The sequence below is a fragment of the Nycticebus coucang genome, chromosome 24 (assembly GCF_027406575.1).
Source record: "Nycticebus coucang isolate mNycCou1 chromosome 24, mNycCou1.pri, whole genome shotgun sequence".
NCBI lineage: Eukaryota > Metazoa > Chordata > Mammalia > Primates > Lorisidae > Nycticebus > Nycticebus coucang.
This window is the reverse complement of record NC_069803.1, coordinates 28,054,608-28,078,324: the sequence shown is the minus strand read 5'-3', so window position 1 is coordinate 28,078,324 and position 23,717 is coordinate 28,054,608. Positions and strand designations below refer to the sequence as shown.

The following is a 23,717-nucleotide window of genomic DNA, read 5'->3' as shown; positions in this document are numbered from 1 at the left end:
GGGGCCGCTGTGTTTGTCCTGGGCCTGGAAGCTAGTGCTTCGCAGAGGAATGTTTTGTTTACCAGCCCCTTCATACAGTTACAGCTTCTCCCTCCAGCTACATTGCGGCCTCCTGGGGGTGGGAATCTCTTCTGTCATCAGTAACCACCTGGAGGTTATGGGACACCTTCTTGGATGTTTGTAACTCAGCCCTGATTTGAAAGTGTGAGTTGTACATAAGTTGGATGTGTGTAACTCAGGCTGACTATATCATCTTTACCTTGTACTGTGTTTTAATCATTATATTGTGTTTGTGGCTTCTTTTCTTAAGAATATGTGGCATTTGTGTTATTTTTTTGTGACAGAATCTCACTCTGTCACCCTGGGAGAGTGCTAAAGTATCATCACAGCTCACAGCAACATCAGTCTCTTGGGCTCAAGAGATCCTCTTGCCTCAGCCTCCCAAGTAACTGGGACTGTAAGTGCCTGCTGAGACACCTGGCTAGTTTTTTTTTTTTTTTTTTTTTTACTATTTTTAGTAGAGACTAGGGTCTCGCTCTTGCTCAGAGGGGTCTCAAACTCCTGAGCTCAAGGGATCCACCCCTGTCGGCCTCCCAGAGTGCTAGGATTATAGGCGTGAGCCACAGTGTCCAGCCTCGTGTTGTTACCTTGACCTGAAGATTTATGGCTCACATTTTTTTCTACCAAAAAAAAAATGGGCTAAGCATTTTTATTGCTTAAGGTAGTGTCAGAGGCACCCAGCTCTGAACAGCTGAGTTTTGTGCTCTGGAGCTGAGCAGCAGAGTGCTGACAGTGGTGCCCTGGATACGCAGGTACAGGGCATCTTAGTGTTCAGTCTCTGCTGACATGACGTTGGATATGTTCCAGTTTTTGTGATTATTATGGTTTGTTGCACCATGCAGGTCCCTCACAACCCTCGGACTGGTTATCTCAGCCCTAGCAGATCAGAGTGCTGGCAAAAACAAGAATAAATTTGTTCCATATCGTGACTCAGTTCTCACTTGGCTGCTCAAAGTAAGTTTTGTTCTGTTTTTTTTACCCTCCCTGATATACTTTTTGTGGATGGTAAGAAGGAAGAATAAAGAGTAGACTGTTAGTCCCTTCAAGTTATCGTTTCTTTCACCACTGCCCAGATTTATAACGATAAGCACTATTCTGAGAGATTCAGCCTAAGTTTCTTCCCAGCCATTAACACCCCAGCCACAGAACCCGGATGCAGGGGTTGTTGGGTACACACTGAATCACACAGTTGCTTCTGGAAACTTTGGGAACTCGAAGAAGGACCTAGTGCCAGTCCGAGGGCCGAGGGAGCTCAGGAAAGGCGTTTCCACTGCTTCACACCCTCAGTCGGACCCCTCCTGCTTCCCACAGACTCCTTTTGTTTGGCTGACAGTGTAGACCTTGTTTTGTGTTTAAGTTCAAGACATTTTGGACCTTGTTGGCTGTTTAACTTTACTCGTAATTTTAATTTGTTTTCAGCTTCTTAGAAGTATTGTTAAAGGATACAGAGTAGAGCTCTCAGTCATCAATTGATTAATTGGTTCAGTGTGAACGAGAGAGATGGGAAGGGGCAGGAAAAGCCTCCAGGACGTGCTGGCGGACCCTAAGCCCTCCATGCTCTCTGGCTTACAGCACGGCAAGGGAAACAGGACGCACACAGAACATCAGCACACGAGCTCGGGATGGAGTCTGTGCCAGAGACGGTGATCACTTGTAATAGGAGTTTGGGGAAAAAAGAGACCATTTCCAGGTTTCCTTGTGTGATACCATGCTCAGCTAATTTTTTAATACTTTATTTTATTTTACTTATATTTAACTTTAATTTTATTATTTTATTTTTATTATTTTTTGAGTCAGAGTCTCACTCTGTCACCCTTGGTAGAGTGCGGTGACATCATAGCTCACAGCAACCTCATCTCAGGCTCATGTGATCCTCTTGCCTCAGCCTCCTGAGTAGCTGGGACTACAGGCGCCTGCCACGATGCCTGGCTACTGTTCCTCTATTTAGTAGAGAGCCTTTTAGGTTCCCTTTAGTCTTCTCCAGGTGTGTGGTGAATGGGAACTAGAGGATACAAGTTATAGTGATAGTTTAACTCTGTGTGTGTGTGTGTGTGTGTGTGTGTGTGTGTGTGTGTGTGTGAGAGAGAGATAGTCTTATTTTGTTGCCCTTGGTGGAGTGCATGGTGTCATAGCTTACAGCAACCTCAAACTCTTGGGCTTAAACAATCCTCTTGCCTCAGCCTCCTGAGTAGCTGGGACTACAGGTGCCCACCACAACACCCAGCTATTTTTAGAGATGGGATCTCGCTCTGTCTCAGGCTGGTCTTGAATCTGTGAGCTCAGGCAGTCCACCCACCTCGGCCTCCCAAGTGCTGGGATTACAGGCATGAGCCACTGCACTTGGCCAATAGTTTAACTCCTTACGTAAGTGTCAGCTTTGAATAAAACATTCTACCTGCCTAATACATTTTTTTCTATTTTTCAAAATGGAGAGATAATTTTATGTGGCCCATTTAGTTTGTGATGGATTATTTCTTATTGATCAAGAATTTATTTATTTATTTATTGAGACAGAGTCTCACTATGTTGTCCTGGGTAGAGTGCCTCGGCATCACAGCTCACAGCAACCTCAAACTCTTGGGCTTAAGCGATTCTCTTGCCTCAGCCTCCCAAGTAGCTGGGACTAGAGGCGCCCGCCACAATGCCTGGCTGTTTTTTGGTTGTGGTTGTCATTGTTGTTTGGCAGGCCTGGGCTGGATTTGAACCCGCCATCTTTGGTGTATGTGGCTGGCATTTGAGCTACAGGCACCAAGCCCCAAAAACGGTTTTCAAAAAGCTCACTTTATTTTCTGTTTAGCTAATTTAGTTTGTAATTGCAACTTCCATGTATTGATCCTTAGGTTAAAAAATACATCAAGTGTTTGCTGGATATTTGTCTTTTTTTTTTTTTTTTTTTTTTGGAGACAGTCTCACTTTGTCACCCTCCGTAGAGTCCCATGGCATCACAGCGCAATACAACCTCAAACTCTTGGACTCAAGCTTTCCTCTTGTCTCAGCCTCTTGAGTAGCTGGGACTACAGGTGCCTGCCAAAGGTCCGGCTATTTTTAGAGACTGGGGTCTTTTTTTTTTTTTTTTTGTAGAGACAGAGTCTCACTTTATGGCCCTCGGTAGAGTGCTGTGGCCTCACACAGCTCACAGCAACCTCCAACTCCTGGGCTTAAGCGATTCTCTTGCCTCAGCCTCCCGAGTAGCTGGGACTACAGGTGCCCGCCACAACATCCGGCTATTTTTTTTTTTTTTTGTTATTGTTGCAGTTTGGCCGGGGCTGGGTTTGAACCCGCCACCCTCGGTATATGGGGCCGGCGCCTTACTGACTGAGCCACAGGTGCTGCCCGAGATTGGGGTCTTGCTCTGGCTGGTCTTAAACTCAAGAGCTCAGGCAGTACACCCACTCGGCCTTTCCAGAGTGCTAGGATTACAGGCATGAGCCACTGCGCCTGGCCTGTCATTTTTTTTCTCAAAAAATTGTCCAACCCTTTTTTTTTTTTTTTTTTTAATTTTTTAAGTCCTTTTTTTTTTTTTTAGGTACAGAGTCTCACTTTATTGCCCTCAGTAAGGTGCTGTGGCATCACAGCTCACAGCAACCTCAAACTCTTGGGCTTAAGCAATTTTCTTGCCTCAGCCTCCTGAGTAGCTGGGACCACAGGCACCCGCCACAATGCCTGGCTATTTTTTTGTTGCTGTTTGGCTGGGGCCGGGTTTGAACCTGCCACCCTCCGTATATGGGGCTGGTGCCCTACTCACTGAGCCACAGGCGCTGCCCCTGTCTGACCCTTTTTTATATCATCTTTGAGTTTCGTAGCAAGATCATGGACAGGGACATTTTTTTGCAGAATATATTCAGAGCCTAGGCAGTTTTCCCAGAGGCCTTTCCAAATCCACTGAAGTGCAGATCATTCTCCTTCAAAGTGGTTTTTGGCCCCTACTGCTTTTTCCTTGTTTAACTCTCAGTCTGAGTCTCCCTACTCCTCCTTCCACAAGGGTATGATTCTCGTAGTTCCCAACATAATTTCTGCTGAACTCATAAATGGACTCATCTTTAATAACACATGCAATTTCTTTTCACAAGTCCTTTTTTTCATATTACTTACATTATAATCGTGTTGTGCTCTTGATGTTTGCAACATCCAAGAACGAGAAACTTCTTGGTGGTTTGGTTGGGGACGGGCGTACCCGCTCTTCTCCCAGGGAGGATGAAGTGTTCATCAAATGAGGGTTGCTCACCTCATTATAGGGGAAGAACTATTTTCATATTAAGATGATTTTTGCTCCCCTGTATAACCTTCTAATGGTGGGCCTCTTAGAATCAAGTAATCTCCAGTAATGATGAGAGCTTCAATGGTGGGCCTCTTAGAATCAAGTAATCTCCAGTAATGATGAGAGCTTCAGTAATTTATACCGTTCAAGTTCATCTTGTCATTCTTACTGCCACTTGCCTAACGAAGACACTGCCATCTGTCTGGATGACAGACGTTTCCCTCCAGCCCTCTTAGTCCAATCCATTCTCCACTGTTAGGTTGTGATATCTTTCTAAATTTATGCTCTTTTTTTTTTTTAAATTTGTGCTCTTAACCTTAAGTCTTTTCTGTAACTGCCTAAAGGCTCTTAGGATAAAGTCTAAATTCTTTAGTGATGTAACTTACAAGGCATACTTACATAATTTGACCCTTCCTTACTCTTTATTGTTTATCTTTTGCTTCTTGGTGTTATAAATCCTAGCTAAGCGATGAGTGTTGTCTTCTAGAACTTCACTCTAGAATGTTCCTCCACCTCTTCTCTCTCCATCTTCCCTCCCCCCCGTTTTCCTCCGTTTCCTCCCCCGTCTTCCCCCCATTTCCCCCCATCTTCCTCCATCTTTCCTTCCCTTTACCTTGGAAGTGTTTATTTATCTGTAGGTCTCAAATCTCACTTTCTCTGGGAGTTTTCCCTAACTTTTCACCAATTGGAGTTCTCCTCTCTTATTCCCAGATCATATTGTATGAATTCCTATTTTAGTTCTTATCACGTAGTATTTGGTCTCCAGCCTCTCCCCCTCAGTGGTAAACGTGGTGAGGAGTTGAAAGGATGAATGATTTCAGCTCTGCTCTGCACCAGCAGTCTGACCTTTGATACGTTGGTCTTCCTGGGTCTCCGTTTCTCATCGGTGGAGTGAAATCATTTGATTACACGACTTTGAAGGGTTCTTTCAGCCTTTAAAAATTCTGGCTTCCAAAATTAAATTTCTTTCCTATGTCCATTTAATTTGCGGTTGCTACATTTGAAACAAAGCTCATTTGATTTGCCTAATTAAACAATTAAAGCGTGAACAAGAAACTTCATACTTTCTTCCTGAATGCGTGCCAGTTCTTGTGTTGCTATTTCCTTTTTGTGGATGGCACGAGGCCATTTTTTAACATAAGCATATTGTCGCTGCATGAATAAGGGCTTTTAAAACATGAAGCATTTGTTTGCCAGGCTTCCTTTTCTCAGCATAAATTGAGGCGCAGTGTACGTGCTTTTCTCCTCTGGTGGTTATTGTTACGGGTCCCCTTTCACCCAGTGGCATTCGCTGCTCCTGTGGGCTGACCGTGAGCAGCAGTTCTGGAAGGCAGGACCAGGCCACCGGTGAACTCAATGGCAGAGTGAGATTTAAGTGCTGTTTTCTTTTTATATCACCCTGAAATTTCATTAATGTGCATGGGACGCTTCATGACTTCCTTCTGGAAGTTGCCAAATACGAGGCACCAGCCATGTGAGATCAGGGTTGAGAAGTGAAGAGGGAGGTGCCTCCTAAAGTCTACACGCCTTCTACTTCCTGCCTCGTCGTGCTTTAAAATGTGTTTTCTTCAATAATGTTGAAGAAACTATCTGTGTATTCTCTGGAAGACCAGGCTTTCAGTCATGGACAAGTAAGCAGACGTGTTGTCTGCTATTACACCGAACTGTTAGCAGTCCCTGGGGCATTACTTTGTTCCTGATACCAGGACAAAATAATTTGGAAAGGTGTCAGGTCCCCTTACTTAACCCTCAGGTCTGAGCTTTCTCTTTGTTACCGGGTATGTACTGTGGATGGCTGTGATGGTGTGGGAATCACGTTGAACTCGAAGCAGAACACAACTGGGCTAAAATATTGTTCAGTTTACTAGAACATTGGGCTAGAATATTCTGGATTTTTAAGCAGAGTAGTATTTAACCTCCTTTGATAGAACAAACCTTTGTTTTCTCATCGGTAAAATGGGGCTACCAATAATTGGCTTTCAAAACACTGAGAATTAAGTAAAGTGTATGACAGAGATTCTGTAAATCACAGATTGCTCTAACAAGGTATAGATGTATCGAGACTGGAAACTCTATGTATTCAAAAGAAAGAACGGGGACGGTGGGCAAAGGAAAGCTGATTCCCAACGCAGCCTTAGCTTCTCGTGTCCTGGTTCCTTGTCACTTATCTGTTAGTCTCTTTAATCTTGAGTATCTTTTGCTTGATGATACCTTATTATTTAAAGAGGGTATTAAATTTGGGGTTTTTTTTGGATAGTTCTTCTCAGACTGGAATGGTATCTTAGTGTGTGAGTAGTTGTCTATTGCTTGTAATAGATTATCCCCAAACCGTAAAGCTGGAGACAGCAATCCTTTACAGTTTCCCAGTTTCTGCAGGTCAGGATTTGGGTGCACCTGAGCTGTGTGATTGTCGCTGGGTCCCTCCTGCGGCTGAAATTTAAGTGTCAGCAGGGGCTGTTCTCAGGCCCTGGTGGGACTGGGGGGCAGGTTCTAGACCAGCGGTTCTCAACCTGTGGGTTGCGACCCGTTTGTTCCGTTTGTAGCAATGTGGCAATCAGGAAGGTTGAGAACCACTGCTCTAGACCGGCTGCGTGCAGACTCACTCCTGTGGCTCTTGTTGGGGCCACCTCACCTCAAGGCAGCTGCTTCCGCCGGGGTGAGAGAAATCAGCCAGGATAGAAACAGCTGTGTGCCTTCAGTCTGATTTCAGAAGTGACCTGCCATCACTTCCACTGCTTTCTGTTTGTTAGAGGCTGATGAATGAGTCCTGGCCACACTGAAGGCCGGCAGATGAGACTGAGGTCTGAGCCCTGGGAGGTGGAGTGAGCGGGCTGTCTCAGAGGATGTCTGCAAGGCCGGACCTTGTAGAGCTTTGCCTATGTGGTTGGCCAAGGCGGTAGGCTCAGATTTGTAATTACGAGTTGTGTAGAGCGCTACTGGTAGTGTTCTAAAACGAAGGCAGTTTTTTCCATTTGTCACAAGTGGGTTCTAAGGCCGTGTCGCTCGCTGTACTTGACAGAGCATGATATAGCCGCTGCTGCCTTCTCTCAGTGTTCTTTGTGTGGACCTGGGAGCGATCGTGTCAAACATGGAACCTGTTTGGGTAGTTTTTGAAGTGCTATCGGAGGGAAGAAAATGAAGCTCCTTCGTGTTTTTTTGTCTTGTAAGATTATGATTTGTGTTTCAAAAACTTTGCCAGGTGTCTGATAGCCGGTTACAGCGGCGTCTGGGCCATTGTTTAGGCTTCAGAGACGCCACGCCCAGGTGGCCAAGGAGGTTGTCACTAGTTACTCCTCGGTCAGATGTCAAGTTGTTCCACATTTGTTCCCCTAAAGAAGGCTTGTAGGCATGTGAGGAATCCTTTTTATTCTGAGTAATCTGCTCTCTTATGGAACCATCGCCTGTTAAATAGGACACCTTGACTTTAGATTAATTTTGATTAAACCGAAATAAAGGCTTCATTGCATTTCCCTGTCTTTGCTCTAAGGCCAATGCTCCCTTTCCTCCACTTTTTTTCTTTAAAAAGTTTTTTAAGTAAAGTAGCTTGGCAGAGAGTAAACAGCACAGGACTGGAGTTGACTTACCTATGTTTTAGCTCTAGCTCTGTCACTCAATATGTGTTGGGCTTGGGGGAGTTAGTTCACCATTTCTGACGTCAACATCCTCATGCGATGTCTTCTTCCAGCTTCAAAACGCTACTCCATTCTTTTTCTCCCGTAGGACAGTCTTGGGGGTAACAGCAAGACAGCTATGGTGGCTACCGTGAGTCCCGCTGCTGATAACTATGATGAGACCCTGTCAACTCTGCGGTATGCAGATCGCGCCAAGCACATTGTCAACCACGCTGTGGTCAACGAGGATCCTAACGCTCGCATCATCCGGGATCTCCGTGAAGAAGTCGAGAAACTCCGGGAGCAGCTAACCAAAGCCGAGGTATGATGTGCAGCTGGGCAGTGCTCCAGGAATCTGGGAAGAGTAAGGCCCGCTAGAGCTTGAATCATCTTTCCCTCGGCTGTAAGGCAGTGGTTCTCAACCTTCCTAATACTGTGATGTATTTTCATTGTTACAAAGGGGTCGCAACCCACAGGTTGAGAACTGCTGCTAAGGGATTGAGTACTCTACTTACAATATTTGAATTTCCCATAGAAAGAGCTGTGAGATGAGTAAATACAGTAATTGTAAATATTTGCAATATAGAGGTTTTTTTTTTGCAGCTGTTAAAAGGATTGAACAGGAGAGAATGAAGGGAATGAAGAGACTGTTTCTTTGCATTCAGGTAGCAGACAGGAGAGAAGAGAGATTAACAGGATGAGGGGAGAGAGCAGGAAGACGGGGGCATGTAAAGCAAGTTTAGTGCAGAAAGTGGCGAGGAGAGCGTTTCTGCTGGATCTCTCATTTACTACCTGCTGGACGTCAGAATAGAAAGTTCGAGGTCTTTCCCACCTTGGTGGGTTAATTATGTTTGCAGAAAAGAACATTTCATAACCAGAGTCCCTGTGTATTCATTGGTACCCTTTTAGCTGTCCTTTGCGTCTTTCGTAACACATGGTATTTGTTTTGTTACAGGATTTGAAAACCTACACAGTTGTAGCCCACAGCCCAGTGCTCATCCTCTTGTAGAGGGGGATGAACTGTCACACTCAGCGTCTCTCTCCCACAGTCACCAGCCCTCACGGGGCTGGCTTGCTTTCTTGTGCCAGTTTTCTGGCTGTAAATGGGTAAAATACAGGGTCAAGGCAGGTACCTTGATTATATTTTGCCTGTTGAATTTTTTTCCTGTTTTTACAGTAATAACCGTATGGTTCACCAAGGTTCTTTGAGTTTTGTTTCTGTGTCCCTGGTATTAACAACTCCATCCGATTGCAACATGTGTACATTTAGTCCACATCTGTGAATAAATTCCTGCAGTTGTCAGGAAAGGCTAGAATGAGTCATATGTATGAGTCTGTCTAGATCTATAACTTTTGGAATTGAAAAAGAAACACTTAGTGGTTTTCTGTTTGCAAATCCTTTAACGTATTAATGATTAGATCTTCACAATAGATTTGAGGAAGAGGGAGAAGTTCAAACGTCTTCTCTTCAAACAGACCTCGGGTAACTTGACGAGTCTGTGGGCCTCACAGCAGCCCAGGTGCTGGGACCCGGGATACGCCTGGGTCTTGCATGACGCTGGCCGGGCCTGAGCCCTCGGTGTGTCTCATGGCGGAGAGGAGGCAGCCGGTTACCTGTGCCCTTCTAGAGTTAGCTAATTCTTTCTCCAGGGCATCGTCCAGACGTTTCATGAAGCAAACATTTTGCTTGCAGGCAATGAAATCTCCAGAGCTAAAAGACCGGCTAGAAGAATCTGAAAAGCTAATTCAGGAGATGACTGTGACCTGGGAGGAGAAATTAAGGAAAACGGAGGAGATTGCGCAGGTCTGTGTTTCCTGGATGATGACGGGTGTAGACCTCATGTGGATTTGTACGGTGGGATGAAGGGGGTGTTTCTGATTCTTTTATTTATTTATTTTTTTATTAAATCATAAACACATAGATCATGTATACCTTAATGCATTTATGGGGTACAATGTGCTGATTTCATATAGAATTAGGAACGCTTACATCACACTGGTTAATATAGACCTCGTCTCGTTTACTTAGTTATTGTGTTAAGACATTTATACTCTATGCTAATAGACCTGACACGTACCCTTGCATTATGTACCATGGGTGTGATCCCACCATTCACCCTCCCTCAATTTGACTCCCTCCCCCCTTCATCTTGGGCCATAGTTGTGATCTGTTCTTCATATGAAAAGTGTGAGTGATTGTACATTGGTTTCATAATAGTACTGAGTACATGGGATTTTTTTTCTGATTCCTTTTTGATTTTTATTTTTGCTAATGGCCCCACTGATAGGAACATAAATCTAAGAGAATCTATATAAATGTAGGAGAATTTGAAGGATAAACAGGGTATAATTGCAATTTCTATTACATAAAAAATAATTTTTTAGTGTCAGTAATCTTTAAAACAAAATATTGTTTTTTGATATAGTCTCACTCTGTTGCTCTGGTAGAGTGCTTTGGTGTACTAGTTTATAGCAACCTCAAACTCATGGGGTCCAGTGATCCTCCTGCCTCAGCCTCCCAAGTAGCTAAGACTATTGGCTCCTGCCATGACACCTGGCTAGTTTTTCTATTTTTAGTAGAGATGGGGTCTTGCTCTTGTTTGGGCTGGTCTCAAACTCTTGAGCTCAAGCAGTTCACCCACCTGAGCCTCCCAAAGTGCCATGATTACAGGCGTGAGCCACCAGGCCTGGCACTAAAAACATTTTCGAGGACGTAATTACTTTCTAGCTGCTGGCTCTGAAAACCCCATTCTATTTTCTTTTCAAATTATTTATTTTTTATTTCAGAGTATTACAGGGGTACAAATGTTTTGGCTATGTGAATTGCTTTTGTACAGTTTAAGTCAAAGTTAGAAGTGTGCCCCTCATCTAGATAGTGTGCGTGGTATCGTTAGATGTGGATTTACCCCCTTTCCCTCTACTCCCCACCTGTTTGTTTCCCATTGAGTTTTGCTGTGAACACCCCATTCTTCTTTTCCTTTTTTCCCTCCTTCCCTCCCTCTTTCCTTCCTGTCTCAGTCTGTCGCCTAGGTTGGAGTGCCATGGCCTCAGCCTACCTCATAGCAATTTTAGACTCCCTGGCTTTAAGCAATCCTCCTGCCTCAGTCTCCTGAGTAGCTGGGAGTGCAGTTGCTAGCCACCATGCCTGGCTACTTTTTCCATTTTTAGTAGAGATGGCATTTTGCTTTGCTCAGGGTGGTCTCACACTCCTGAAGTGATCTACCCACCTCATCCTCCCAGAGAGCGAGGATTGCAGGATTGCGTTACTGTGGCTGACCAGAGCACCTCATTCTATTAAGAGCTTTGCAGACCTAAGGAACTTACTGAAATGACAGAATTATTGCTAGTAGATATTAGGCTATGAGCTTCTTGCTTCACTGAGTGAAAGTAAAGTGAAATAGCTAAATCTGGGGTGATTCCTATTGTTTTCTAATAACACTGAGAGACTTGTGACAGCTTAGGGCAGGAACATTAGGTCTAGGATGAGCTAGTCCTCAAGTTGAGCACTCTCTTGGCATCCTGCACTGTACTCGGTGCTGGAAACAACAGTGAGGAAGACGCAGCTGGAGGTCTGGTGTGGGAGAAATGTTTATGTGAACAGTTCACCAAGTAGGAGAACAAGTCTGCTCCCTAGAGAAGGAAGAGGTGTAAATGCCCCTAAGCTGAAGAGAGCAAAGAGAACATTCTGTAGTGCGGAGTTTGAAAGTAGGAGTAAATAATTAGAAAACTGGAGGGGAAGCAAGTGGGTCGGGTTCCACGGCCTCCGATTGTTCCTCGTCCTGGCTGGGGAGTCACTGAAGATGGCAAGCAGGGAGTGAATTGAAAACTTGGCCTTTTAGAAGGATCACTGTTGAGTAAAGTGCACGTACATTTGCTCACATATCCAGAGTTCACGGAAATGACTTCAAGATGTTAGATATTTTCGAGAATAAAAATGGAGAACTTACCAGTGCACTTGGTTGCTATTTGTAATGGCTTTTATTTTTCAGCATAACATTTGAATGAACAAAAATGGATAGTTTAGAAAGAAGAGAACAATGCAATCATCTCTAGTGCCATATCCTTAGAAAGCATATTTGATTGTAAAGCTATTGAATAATTATTCTAATATCGTAAGATGTTTTATATCTTGCTGCCTCAATAGCTGAGGAATTAATATTGCTCTAATACGTTGACAGGAGCGACAGAAACAGCTTGAGAGCCTCGGAATATCTCTTCAGTCTTCTGGAATCAAAGTTGGGGATGATAAATGTTTCCTTGTGAATCTGAATGCTGACCCCGCGCTGAATGAACTTCTGGTGTACTATCTGAAGGTGAGGTCATGTGCTTTGCTGCTGGTTTCCTGCCCTGAAGTAGAATAATACTTCACGGCACTTTCTTTACACTCATGGGACCATGCTTATTCAAAAAACAGAGTTAACAAATTGTTTTCATTTGAATAAGCTGGAATGCAGAACAATCTTGGGTTTCTGGGCACAGTTTCCCTTTTTAGTCTTTGGGTGATATCATTCAACCTAGTAAATATAAAAAATGATATTCTGATACTGCTTTCAACAAGTTAAGTAGCTAACTGACCATTATTTAATATGATTTATATGGGGGAATTAAGTAGATTACTTTAAAGCTTAAAGGACAACTTTAAATGATTCTCACTCTGGGAGGTTGAGGCAGGTGCATCCCTTGAGCTCAGGAGTTCGATTCCAGCCTGAGCAAGAGCAAGGCCCTGTTTCTACTAAAAATACAAAAATTAGCTGGGCGTTTTTGTGGGTGTCTGTAGTCCCAAATGCTCAGGAGGCTGAGATAAGAGGATTGCTTGAGCCTAAGAATTTTCAGGTTGCTGTGAGCTGTGACTCCATGGCACTCTACCCCCCAGGGCAGAGTCTTTCTCAAATTAAAAAAAAAAAAAAAAGACTAAAAGACTAAATGATTCATGTAGTCAGTAGACTAAAGCTTTGGTCATTTATGGTTAGCATATCTTTTTGTAAGCAGTTTGTTGGCTTACCAGAGGAAATGTTTAAACAAAGTAAAGTTCTTAGAACTATTTAATAAGAAATTGAAGCTTCTAATGCTCTTAAAAAATTTTGGATTATCAGCCTACTAAAAACAAGGGAGAGTAGGTCATTTAGAGACCAAGAGAGTCAGAATATAGAACAAAAGAAAAAGCAAGCATTGGTATACAATGACATTTATAAATCATGGGACATGTTAGGAAGTAAGAGTAAATTTTTAGAATAATCATAGTCCTGAGACACTACATAAATTATGAGGAGTGCTGCAAAGTGGTCTTTGTCAAGCTCAGAGTGTAAGCTATGCAGTGGCCCATACTGTCCTAACATGGAGTTGATAAACGTTAGGACACAGCGTCATTCCCCTTGTCCATGTGGATTTAACTAATGTGACTAGGAAAGTGAAGGTAATGAGCCTGATTAAGTTGGAAACAGCTTTAAGAGTAGAGACTTGCCTGATTTTATGCCTAAAAAGGAGTCAAGAATTCACGACACAGCTGGTTTCTCAGTTTTGGTCAAAGTTATCCTCGCTAGTTGCTTTGTGTCATTTTGATAAGGCCCCTTTGTGAATAAGGATCTTACGCCGTGTTTTGTTCTGCTGTGAGTTATACAGAGTCTTTGGTACATAGCACAGTGTGTTCGTGTCTTAGATGTGGTCTAGCGGGAGCAGGGCCACAGTAGGAGGGAGGTGACCTGTGTTTCTGGTCCACGGCCAAGGCCTCTCCCGTGCCTGGGCTGTAGGATCTTCCTGGGCGAGTGGGTGGGAGTTATGACTAGCTGTGTTGCGGGGCTCCTGTTAGGGTCGGATGGACGAGCAGCACACTGTTCAGACACGGGACATTGCACACTGCACCTCCTCCTTTGATACTCCGTGTGGCCCCTCACACGCAGGTCCCCTGTTAGAGACAAGGTATAGTCACGTCGCCTGACTGATTTCTGAGCAGTGTAGGTTGCGTTTTTGAGTTTGAATGTCAGCCACAGACCTTCCTGTGCTTTAAGAGAGGTGCAGTGTTAGAATAGGACTTGCCCGTCTTGTATTTTTTTGCTTCCTAGAACTGGGAGTGCTTTTACTTTCTGATGTAATGCAGTTCAAATTTGAACACAGAAACACACATACCAAGAAAAAACCTTGATTCGTATCTGTTCCTTGACTAAAATGTTAAACAAAGACACTGTTTAAAGATTTTTGAGAGAAGCTCAGCACCTATAGCTCAGTGGTTACGGAGCCAGCCACATACCCCAGGGCTGGCGGGTTCAAACCCAGCCTGGGCCTGATAAAACAACAATGACAACTACAACAACAGCAGCAACAAAAATAGCCAGGCATTGTGGCAGGCACCTGTAGTCCCAGCTACTTGGGTGACTGAGGCAAGAGAATTGCTTTAAGCCCAAGGGTTTGAGATTGCTGTGAGCTGTGATGCTATAGCACTCTACTGAGGGCAACATAGTGAGACTCTGTCTCAAAAAAAAAAAAAAAAAAAAAAAAAGATTTTTGAGAGAGTAGTCAAAAATGTTCCTGGTCGTCTTGTGTGGGAGTGTGTGGGTTCTGTTCTGTTTCAGACTGTGGGGTCAACTCTTGATTCCTTGACTAGCCAGCCTGACCCTATGACCAGCGTATATTCACGACAGAGCACATTCAGAAGGATGATCTCAGTCCAAGAACAGTTTTTGCTTTAGTAACGTGACACCACGATGTGGGATGGAGGAATTTGGAGGCTGAGCAGTTTTTAATTTGTCTTCAAATTCTTAAGTCAATTTAAATGCTAGACAGGTGACTTCACATCTCCAGATGATTTACTGCCCAATCTGTAAATGAAGGCACTGGATTAAAACATCTCTAAGTGGTTTGTATCCGAGTCACGGCACCAAATTAAAAAAAAAAAAAAAACAAAAAAAATCTCTAAAGTTTTTTTTTTTTGTAGAGACAGAGTCTCACTTTATTGCCCTCGGTAGAGTGCCGCGGCCTCACACAGCTCACAGCAACCTCCAAATCCTGGGCTTAAGCGATTCTCTTGCCTCAGCCTCCCAAGTAGCTGGGACTACAGGCGCCCACCACAACGCCCAGCTATTTTTTTGTTGCAGTTTGGCCGGGGCTGGGTTTGAACCCGCCACCCTTGGTATATGGGGCTGGCACCCTACCGACTGAGCCACAGGCGCCGCCCCTAAAGTTTTTTTCTAGTTCCGAGTTGTACACTTCTCGTAGTCTTCCAGAACATAAACCTAGAACACAGTAGCCTGCTTCAGATGCATTCTACCCGCCTATCATACAGAGACTGAGATGTTTCCCCTGTTTTTTTTTTTTTTTTTTTGTAGAGGCAGAGTCTCACTTTATTGTCCTTGGTAGAGTGCCATGATGTCACAGCTCACAGCAACCTCAAACTCCTGGGCTTAGGCTATTCTCTTGCTTCTGCCTCCCGAGTAGCTGGGACTACAGGCGCCCGCCACAACGCCCGGCTATTTTTTGGTTGCAGTTCAGCTGGAGCTGGGTTTGAACCCGCCTCCCTCGGTATATGGGGCCGGCGCCTTAACGATTGAGCCACAGGCGCCGCCCCCTAATTTTCTTTATTAAGAGTAGGTGTCGGGCGGCGCCTGTGGCTCAGTGAGTAGGGTGCCGGCCCCATATACTGAGGGTGGCAGGTGCAAACCCGACCCTGGCCAAACTGCAACAACAACAAAAAAAATAGATAGGCGTTGTGGTGGGCGTCTATAGTCCCAGCTACTCTGGAGGCTGAGGCAAGAGAATCGCTCAAGCCTGAGAGTTGGAGGTGACATAGTAAGACTACCAAGGGTGACATAGTAAGACTCTGTGTAAAAAAAAAAAAGAAAGAGTAGGTGTCAAAAGATGGGGTGTAGAGAACTGAGTAGTTAGGGGTCTAAGGTAAGAAGAACACATCTGTTATATCTTTTATGAGGCTAGGGGAGGCCAACCATGAGTTTCATAAAATAATTTTTGTCTTTTCAAACTCTTATCTTTATACTTGAATATCTCTTTATCTGGGTAGCTGACTCATTTTGTTTGAGACCAGGTAAGTGATATACAACTTAAGTGGAGTTTTAATTTATTTTAATTTTTTTTTTTTTTAGAGACAGAGTCTCACTTTGAACCCTTGGTAGAGTGCCATGGTGTCACAGCTCACAGCAACCTCAAATTCTTGGGCTCAAGCGATTCTCTTGCCTCAGCTTCCCAAGAGGCTTGGTCTACAGGTGCCCACCACAAATGCCCAGCTATTTTTAGAGATGAGGTCTTGCTCTGGCTCAGGTTGGTCTTGAACCTGTGAGCTCAGGCAATCCATCCGCCTGGGGCTCCCAGAGCACTAGGATTATAGGTGTGAGCCACTGCACCTGGCTGTTAAGTGGAGTTTTTAAATCAATATTTTTGGTACATGATGATACATGGCTCATGCTCTGATAGTAGTATAAAACATTTGCAATGAAGATTGTGATGGAAAATAATGAATACAAACAGACATGAGTATAAAATTACAGCTTTTAAGTTTAAAGGGTATAACGCAACTGAGTACATTATTTCTTAAAGAAACTGTGAGTTACAGAATGAATTTCAGAGAAAGCCAAGGATTCTATTTCCTATTAAAAAAGTGTCATAGCTAAGGTAATAGATTCATGTAAGAAGGCTCAGTGGAGGTGATTTCAGTTTGTGTATATGTAAGAATACAATATTAGGCTCGGTGCCTGTAGCTCAGAGGCTAGGGCGCCAGCCACATACACCAGAGCTGGTGGGTTCAAATCCAGCCTGGGCCTGCCAAACAACAATGACAACAAAAAAATAGCCAGGCGTTGTCACAGGCACCTGTAGTCCCAGCTACTTGGGAGACTTGAGGCAAGAGAATCGCTTAAGCCCAAGAGTTTCAGGTTGCTATAAGCTGTGACGCCACGTTACTCTACCGAGGGCGACAAAGTAAGACTCTGTCTTAAAAAAATACAATTGTAATGAGTGAATTTGTTTCCTTTTTAGGAACATACATTGATAGGGTCGGCAAATTCCCAAGATATCCAGCTGTGCGGAATGGGAATTCTTCCAGAACATTGTATTATAGACATCACGCCAGAAGGCCAGGTTATGCTGACTCCTCAAAAGAATACCAGGTAACGTACGTGAATTAGTGTTATTGCAGAGGGGGAAAGGACAGCAGTGATGGGCAGCGTAAGGGACATTTAGCCTTTGTTAGCTTGTAAGTTCACTTAATTAAGACCCCTTTATGTCAGACTTTTCAGTACCTCCCACCCCTGCCCCGCCGTCTCTGTATTGGTCACCACAGCCTTACTTAGGCCCTCAGAGAGTCTTTTTTTGGGTGGGGGGTTTATTTTTATTCTTTATTATTTGGGATTCATTGAGGGTACAAAGAATTAGGTTACACCGATTGCATTTGTTAGATAAGGTCCCTCTTATAATTGTGTCCTAGGCCCTTGTAGAGTCTTGATTGGTGCCCCTGTTGATGCCCTAAACTTCTCTCTGGCCCACCACCACACACCAGAAGACTTTCTTCTTCTGTTTTTGCTAGAGAATCCCTTGCACCCTCCTGTGTGCCTATGCCTGGGCATCTGCTTCTCCTTTGGCTGGCTGCCTCCTGTCTGACCTGCAAGGTTAAGCTCTGCCCTTGTCTATTTGTGGAGTCCCTGTGGGTCTAAACGAAGGGCCCTTGCTGAGTGTCGTGCTCCCCGTTGCGTTCTCCTGGGCTGTTAACCTTTATTACCCCCCTGGACTGTGGGCTCCTTGAGGACGAGGGCCTTTCCCTTGTGGTTGTCTGTCTGTAGAAGGACCACTACACAGGACTCCAACCATGAATGAGGAGGCATCCCATTTTATAGATGACATGTTTGTCACTTTGTTTTCTCCCGCTGTAAAGCTGTTATCCCCTGTTACAGCGCTGCACCTGTCAGTGTGTAATTGTAACCGACAGTGGTTACCTGAATTATGTTGCTCTCCCAAATGTTGATCTGTCTCATTATGTGATGTATAAAATTACGAATATCATCACAGATCTCATTCATAGAGTCTTTTACTGTTGGGGAGCTGTGAAGCTGGTGGTGAAGGCTCTAGTACGTAAGAAAGAAAAAGCAGCATGAGCGGGCCTGGCCCTCACTGCTGGGTCGGTCACGCTGTTCTTCATGAAGCCATAAATCATCACACAGAATACCAGCCTCAGGCCAGGTCCCTCCAAGGCGATGGTAAAACAAGGCAGAGCAGGCTGCACCGTCATTTCATTTCAGCACAGATGAAAGATATGGTCACCGTGCTGCCCACACGCTACCAACCCCCTGTCCCTTGTCCACCAGGTAGGGCCTTGTTTCCATTCTGGTCCTTTCTACCCTTATAGGTGAGGTTTTCTGAAATACCTAGTCTCAGGATAACCACTTTCTGGAGTTATCCACACAGATCTCAAAAAACAGGTCTGTTCTGACACCAGCTCTCTGAGCTGCCCGTCATTCTCCGAGTTGCCCCCTTGGCACGAGTGATAAACTCAGCTAGTGGAGCCGAGTGCATGGCCAGTGGTCTCAGCTGGAGGGCATTGACACAAGTTTTCTAAAATTCTAATTCTTACTTGAAAGGTTGCATTTTGTCATTGGTAACAAATGGCCACTTTTTTTTCCTCGAAATAATATGCTTGCTTTATTTTTGAGAAAATATCTGACTTACGTGCTCAAATTAGTGTTAATGTCACAATTTTTAAGAGAAAGAAACTACTCTAGTAGCAGGCAGCCTCAGGGACATTTTGCCTTCATTAACTTTTAAGTTTACCTAATCCTAGTTAAGATATCTAATTAGTTGCAGAGCCCTCAGATGTGAAAAGCTGGTTTGTGTACATTGAGACAATCCCACGTGGGTAGGATTAAAAGTGCTTTTGGTCTACTTCTCAGTTTGTCGACTGAAATGTTACAGTTGTGTGCTCAGGGCCAATCTTTAGTAAAAGTAATAATTTTTAGTGTGTCATCAGGACATTCTTAAGTAAAACATTTTTCTATTCTAGCACTGTGAGTCATCTGGTGACAGCTAGTAATGTTGATCCCACGGCCTTGATCTGCGTGAGTGAGCAGCCTGCACGTCACACTCAGAGTGAACGGCAGCACAGTGAGAAGAGGGCTGGGAGTTCAAGTTGCCGTGTTGTTATGAATTGGTTTTGATCTCAGGGACTCAGGTGGACAACCCTTTGAGAACTGTTAGGATAGTCCTGCTTTTATTGACTAATCATGGCTTAACTGCCGTGCTTTTAAAAGTAAGCCTGAATTTGTTTTTGTCTTTATTAAGCTCCTTATACTATTTGAAGGATTTGGGTCATAAAGACTAAAATCTTCTAATTTCAGTAGATTTCTCTCGTCCTATTACTTTGTTTGAGCTTGTGCTTTGAATGATCAGATTGTAGGAGCATAAAGAGTACTTTTAGGGTTTAAAAACCCACTTTGTGAGTGAAACCTGGGCAGAGAGTAAGATTTTGTGTCTGCATTTACATAAAAAATTATGAGAAGTGTGTAAAGGCAGGTAAGTGCTTTGTAGCTTTATAGAGTTTAGAGAAGCGAAGATACTTTTGGCCGGAATGAGCAGAGGCCTTTGCAGGTGAAGTGGAAACCAGCCTGGGCTTGGCTTGCTGTCTAAGGTGCAGGAGGCTGGAGAGAAACCCATGGAACCCTGTTCTGGGTTGTAGAACTGGTAAGGTCCTGAATTTGGAGGAGGAGCTGAGAATGTTTAGGGTGCAGAAAATATGCCCTTTGTTTTGCAAAGCGTTAAGAGTTCACAGAAGAAGGAAAGGAGGAGGGAAACAGGGCTTCCCCGTGGAAGGAAGGGCCTTTAATATCAAGTTAAAGATTTGTACCTGATGTCCTGTTTGTTAGTAAGTGAATCATCAGGCAGGGGAGAGGCGTGATGACACCATGTCCCCAGAGTGTCCCCCAGCTTATTGTGGTACACATCATTTTCTATTTCCTGTCCTTCCATATTCTTGTCAGTAGTATTCTACCCACCATTATTTCTACTGTTGAGTTCCATTTTTAAGACCAGCAGTCCAATGAAACCGATATTGATAGGATGTGAATATTTTTCTACACCACGTGAAGTTACAGAAGAATTTAACGTGGGTCTCGTTTGTCATTTCTCATAATCTGTAGCTGTTTCTAGAGTCTTAACTGGTTAATTGGTTCTTTTTAATCCAGGTAGATGGGGATACTTGTTTTAGCTGCAGTATTTGCTCCTATTGTCTTTGCGTTGCTGGTTTCAGTGATTCCAGGATGTTGACTGCTAACTACATCCTATACACACACTACGATCTGTCCCTGTTACACAGGGACATCTTGGAGATACTGTGGGTTCAGTTTCAGACTGACACAGTAAAGTGAGTCACACAGATCTTGAGTGTCCCAGTCCTATCCCCGTCCTGTGCACAGCGTGCTGTGATCCAGTAAGCGGGCAGTGGTGTGACCTCTAAAACAGTGCACAGAACTTACTTTAAAAGTACTTTGTTGCTGGAAGTCTGAGCCTTCCGCGAGGCATCTTTTTGCTGGTGGAGTCTTGGCTCGCTGTAGACGTTTGCTGTCTGATGAAAGTGGTGGTTGCTGAAGGTCGGGGTGGCTGTGGCCGTTTCTCAGAATAAGACAACAACAATGAGGTTGCCCAGGCTGAGTTTTCCTTTTCCAAAAGATTTCTCTGTTGCATGCAGTGCTGTGTGATGGACTCTTACCCAGAGAGCTCCTTTCAAAATTGGACGATTCTCTGAAATCCTGCCACCGGTTTATCAACTAAGTTTATGGAATATTCTGAATTCTTTGTTGTCATTCAGTGTTCACATCATCTTCCACCTAGTAGCTTCCATCTCAAGAAACCTCTTTCTTTGCTCATCCCTAAGAAGCAACTACTTACTCATTAAAGTTGCATCATGAGACTGCAGCAATTCAGACATATCTTCAGGCTCCACCCATCCTTCCAGCTCTCTTCTTATTCCCACCACATCTGCACTTACTTCCTTCACCAAGTCTTGAATCCCTCAAAGCCATTCATGAGGATTGGAATTAACTTCTTCCCTAATGCTGTGGGTTTTTTATTTTTAATTTTTTGAGACAGAGTTTCACTTTGTCACCCTCGGTAGGTTGCCCTGGCATCACATCTCACAGCAACCTCTAACTCTTGGGCTTAAGTGATTCTCTAGCCTCAGCCTCCCAAGTAGCTGGGACTACAGGGGCCCGCCGCAGATCCGCTGCAGAATGGATGTGGTGTTAGCAGGATGAAAACATCGATCTCCCTGCACGTGTCCACAGGACTCTTCATGACTAGGCCCATTGTCAGTGGGTAGTAATGTTTTGAAAGGAATCTTTTTTTCTGAGCAGTAGGTTTCAGTCATTGGCTTAAATATTCAGTAAACCATGCTGTAAATAGATAGGCTGTGCAGGCTTTGTGGTTTCATTTGTTGAGCACATCCAGGGCTGATTTAGGACCCTAGGATTTTTGGATGGTCAATGAGCATTGGGTTCAACTTAACGTCGCCAGCTGCTTTAGGCCTTGATGAGAAAGTCAGCCTGTCTTTGAAGCTTGACATTGATTTCTCTGTAGTTGTGACAGACCTGATCTTTTCTAATAGGAGGCTGTTTTGTCTACATTGAAAATCTGTTGTTCGAGTAAGCCACCTTCGTGAATGGCATTGGCTGGACCGTCTGGAGAACTTTCTACAGCTTCATCTCACGCCTCTGTGTTGTGGAGGCAGCTCCTCTCCTTAAACGCCCTGAACTGACCTCTGCTGCTTCCAACCCCTGCAGCTGCCTCACCTCTCTGTCTTCAGAGAATTGCTCTGAATTAGGGTTTGGGTTAGGGGAATGCTGTGGCTGGCTTGATCTTCTATCCAGACCTCGAGAACTTTCTCCATAGCAGCAATAGGCTGTTTTTCTCTCTCATCATACCTGTGTTCACTGAAGTGGCACTTGGGATTTCCTTCAAGAACTTTTCCGTTGCATTTGTATCTTGACTAACTGTTGGGCAGAAGAGACCTCGCTACCATCCCAGCTTGCCTTTCAACATGCTTTCCTCACTAAGCTGGATTGTTTCTTTTTATTTAAAGTGACTCTTCCTTTTTCCTTTGAACACTTTGAGGCTATTTTAGTTATCGAGTGGCCTGTTTTCAATGTTGCCGTATCTCAGGGAGTAGCGAGGCTTGGGGAAGGGGGGAAGAGATGGTGGAGTGGCCAGTGGAGCCGCCAGGACGGTATGAAGTGGTCCACAAGTCTCCCGCCCTTATGTGGGTGTGGTTGGTTGTGCTCAAAACAATCAAAATAGTAACATCAAAGGTCACTGATCACAGATCACTGTAACACATACAATCAAAACGTTTGAAATATTGTGAGAATTACCAGATGTCATAGGATATGGAGTGAGCACGTGTTGTTGGAAAAGTGGTGCCAGTGGACTTAACACAGGGTGGCAATAAACCTTCAATTTGTAAAAAATGAAATTATCTGCAAAGCACAATGAAAAATGACGTGTACTTGTATTTAGTACCATAAACATTTTAGGTAAATCAACAAAGAAGTAAATCCAAATATTAATATTCACCAAGGGCAAGATTTGTTTTGGGCAATTGTTTTTTCCCCTAGTAACTAGATGTCTATAGCATTAGAAAATTGAAATAGAAAATCATTCATGTTTGATCTCTTCTCCCTACAGAACGTTTGTAAATGGGTCTTCTGTCTCCAGCCCGATCCAGCTGCACCACGGGGACAGGATATTATGGGGAAACAACCATTTCTTCAGGTGTGACGTTGTTCCTGACCCTTAGAGAGATTATTGAAGATTATGCTCTGAAATATAGAATGCATATTAAAAAAGTAAACGCCACAGAAATTATACACTTTTTGTGCATTTGTAATATATATTTGATACATGTGTATAGTATGTGTGTGTATTCAATATATATGTATGGTTTTAACTAGGGACATATGAATGGGGGTACAGTCAGGAAAAATACAGAGTTTCCTATTTTTTCCTTTTTATTTCCTATTTTCCCTATTTTATTTCCCTTTCTATTTTCCTATTTATTTTTTCCTAATGGAAGATGATAGTTTTTTGCCATAAATTCATTGATTTTTTTTTCTGACATGTTAATCTTTTTATTTGTTCATTTAATAGTTGTGGTTTTAGTTTCCTTATCTGTAAAGTATTCTTTCTTTTTAGGAATGCTTTCTGCTGCAAGTAGTGGCAGATTTGCAGTGGTTTAAATAGATTGTTTATTTCCCTGATAGAACTAGAAATCTGAAAGAAGATGGTTGTTCATAGTGCCTGAGGGTCTCAAAAATATCATGGCTGTAGTCTGGACTGTCTCAGTATTTCCCTGTGGTCTGAAGATGACCACACTAGATGCCCTCAAAGCAACATCTAGGCATAAGAATTAAAAGCAGGACAGCCATGGCCGTGCCAGCCCTGACTGCCTTGTTGGTTAGAAGGACCCAAACAAACTTTCCTTTGCTAGAATTTGCCTCTCAGCCGCAAGAGAGGCTGAAAAAGCAAGTTTCTTACCTGAAGCTGCACACACCATTTCCAAACAAATTCGTGTTGTGTTGGCAAGGTCAGGCAGGCTGGAAATTGTATAAAAGTAAAGTCCTGGTCTCCTTGTCCTCCTGTGTCTGGTCAGTGTGAGGTCGATGTCAAAGTAACCTTCCCGACAGCTAACAGAGGTCCTTTGCTGGAGGGCAGTTGCTATTTTGGTTATTAAGAAAAGTGTAGTAGGTACACAGAGCACTATTTTTATCCCCATCCTAAATCAGCATAAATTGCTTGGCTTAGTGTTCAGA

The 23,717-nt window shown here is 43.7% G+C and overlaps 1 protein-coding gene across 4 annotated transcripts in view; it reads left to right on the top strand.

The window, feature by feature from the left end:
* Positions 1 to 23,717, top strand: part of KIF13B (kinesin family member 13B) — a 166,105-nt gene that overhangs the window by 64,273 nt on the left and 78,115 nt on the right. For all 4 annotated transcript variants that reach the window (XM_053578417.1, XM_053578418.1, XM_053578416.1 and 1 more), the window contains exons 10-15: positions 903 to 1,014; positions 8,039 to 8,251; positions 9,623 to 9,733; positions 12,108 to 12,242; positions 16,909 to 17,039; positions 22,594 to 22,680. In XM_053578417.1, coding sequence (XP_053434392.1) covers positions 903 to 1,014; positions 8,039 to 8,251; positions 9,623 to 9,733; positions 12,108 to 12,242; positions 16,909 to 17,039; positions 22,594 to 22,680 — 789 coding nt within the window. The remainder of the gene's footprint in view (positions 1 to 902; positions 1,015 to 8,038; positions 8,252 to 9,622; positions 9,734 to 12,107; positions 12,243 to 16,908; positions 17,040 to 22,593; positions 22,681 to 23,717) is intronic.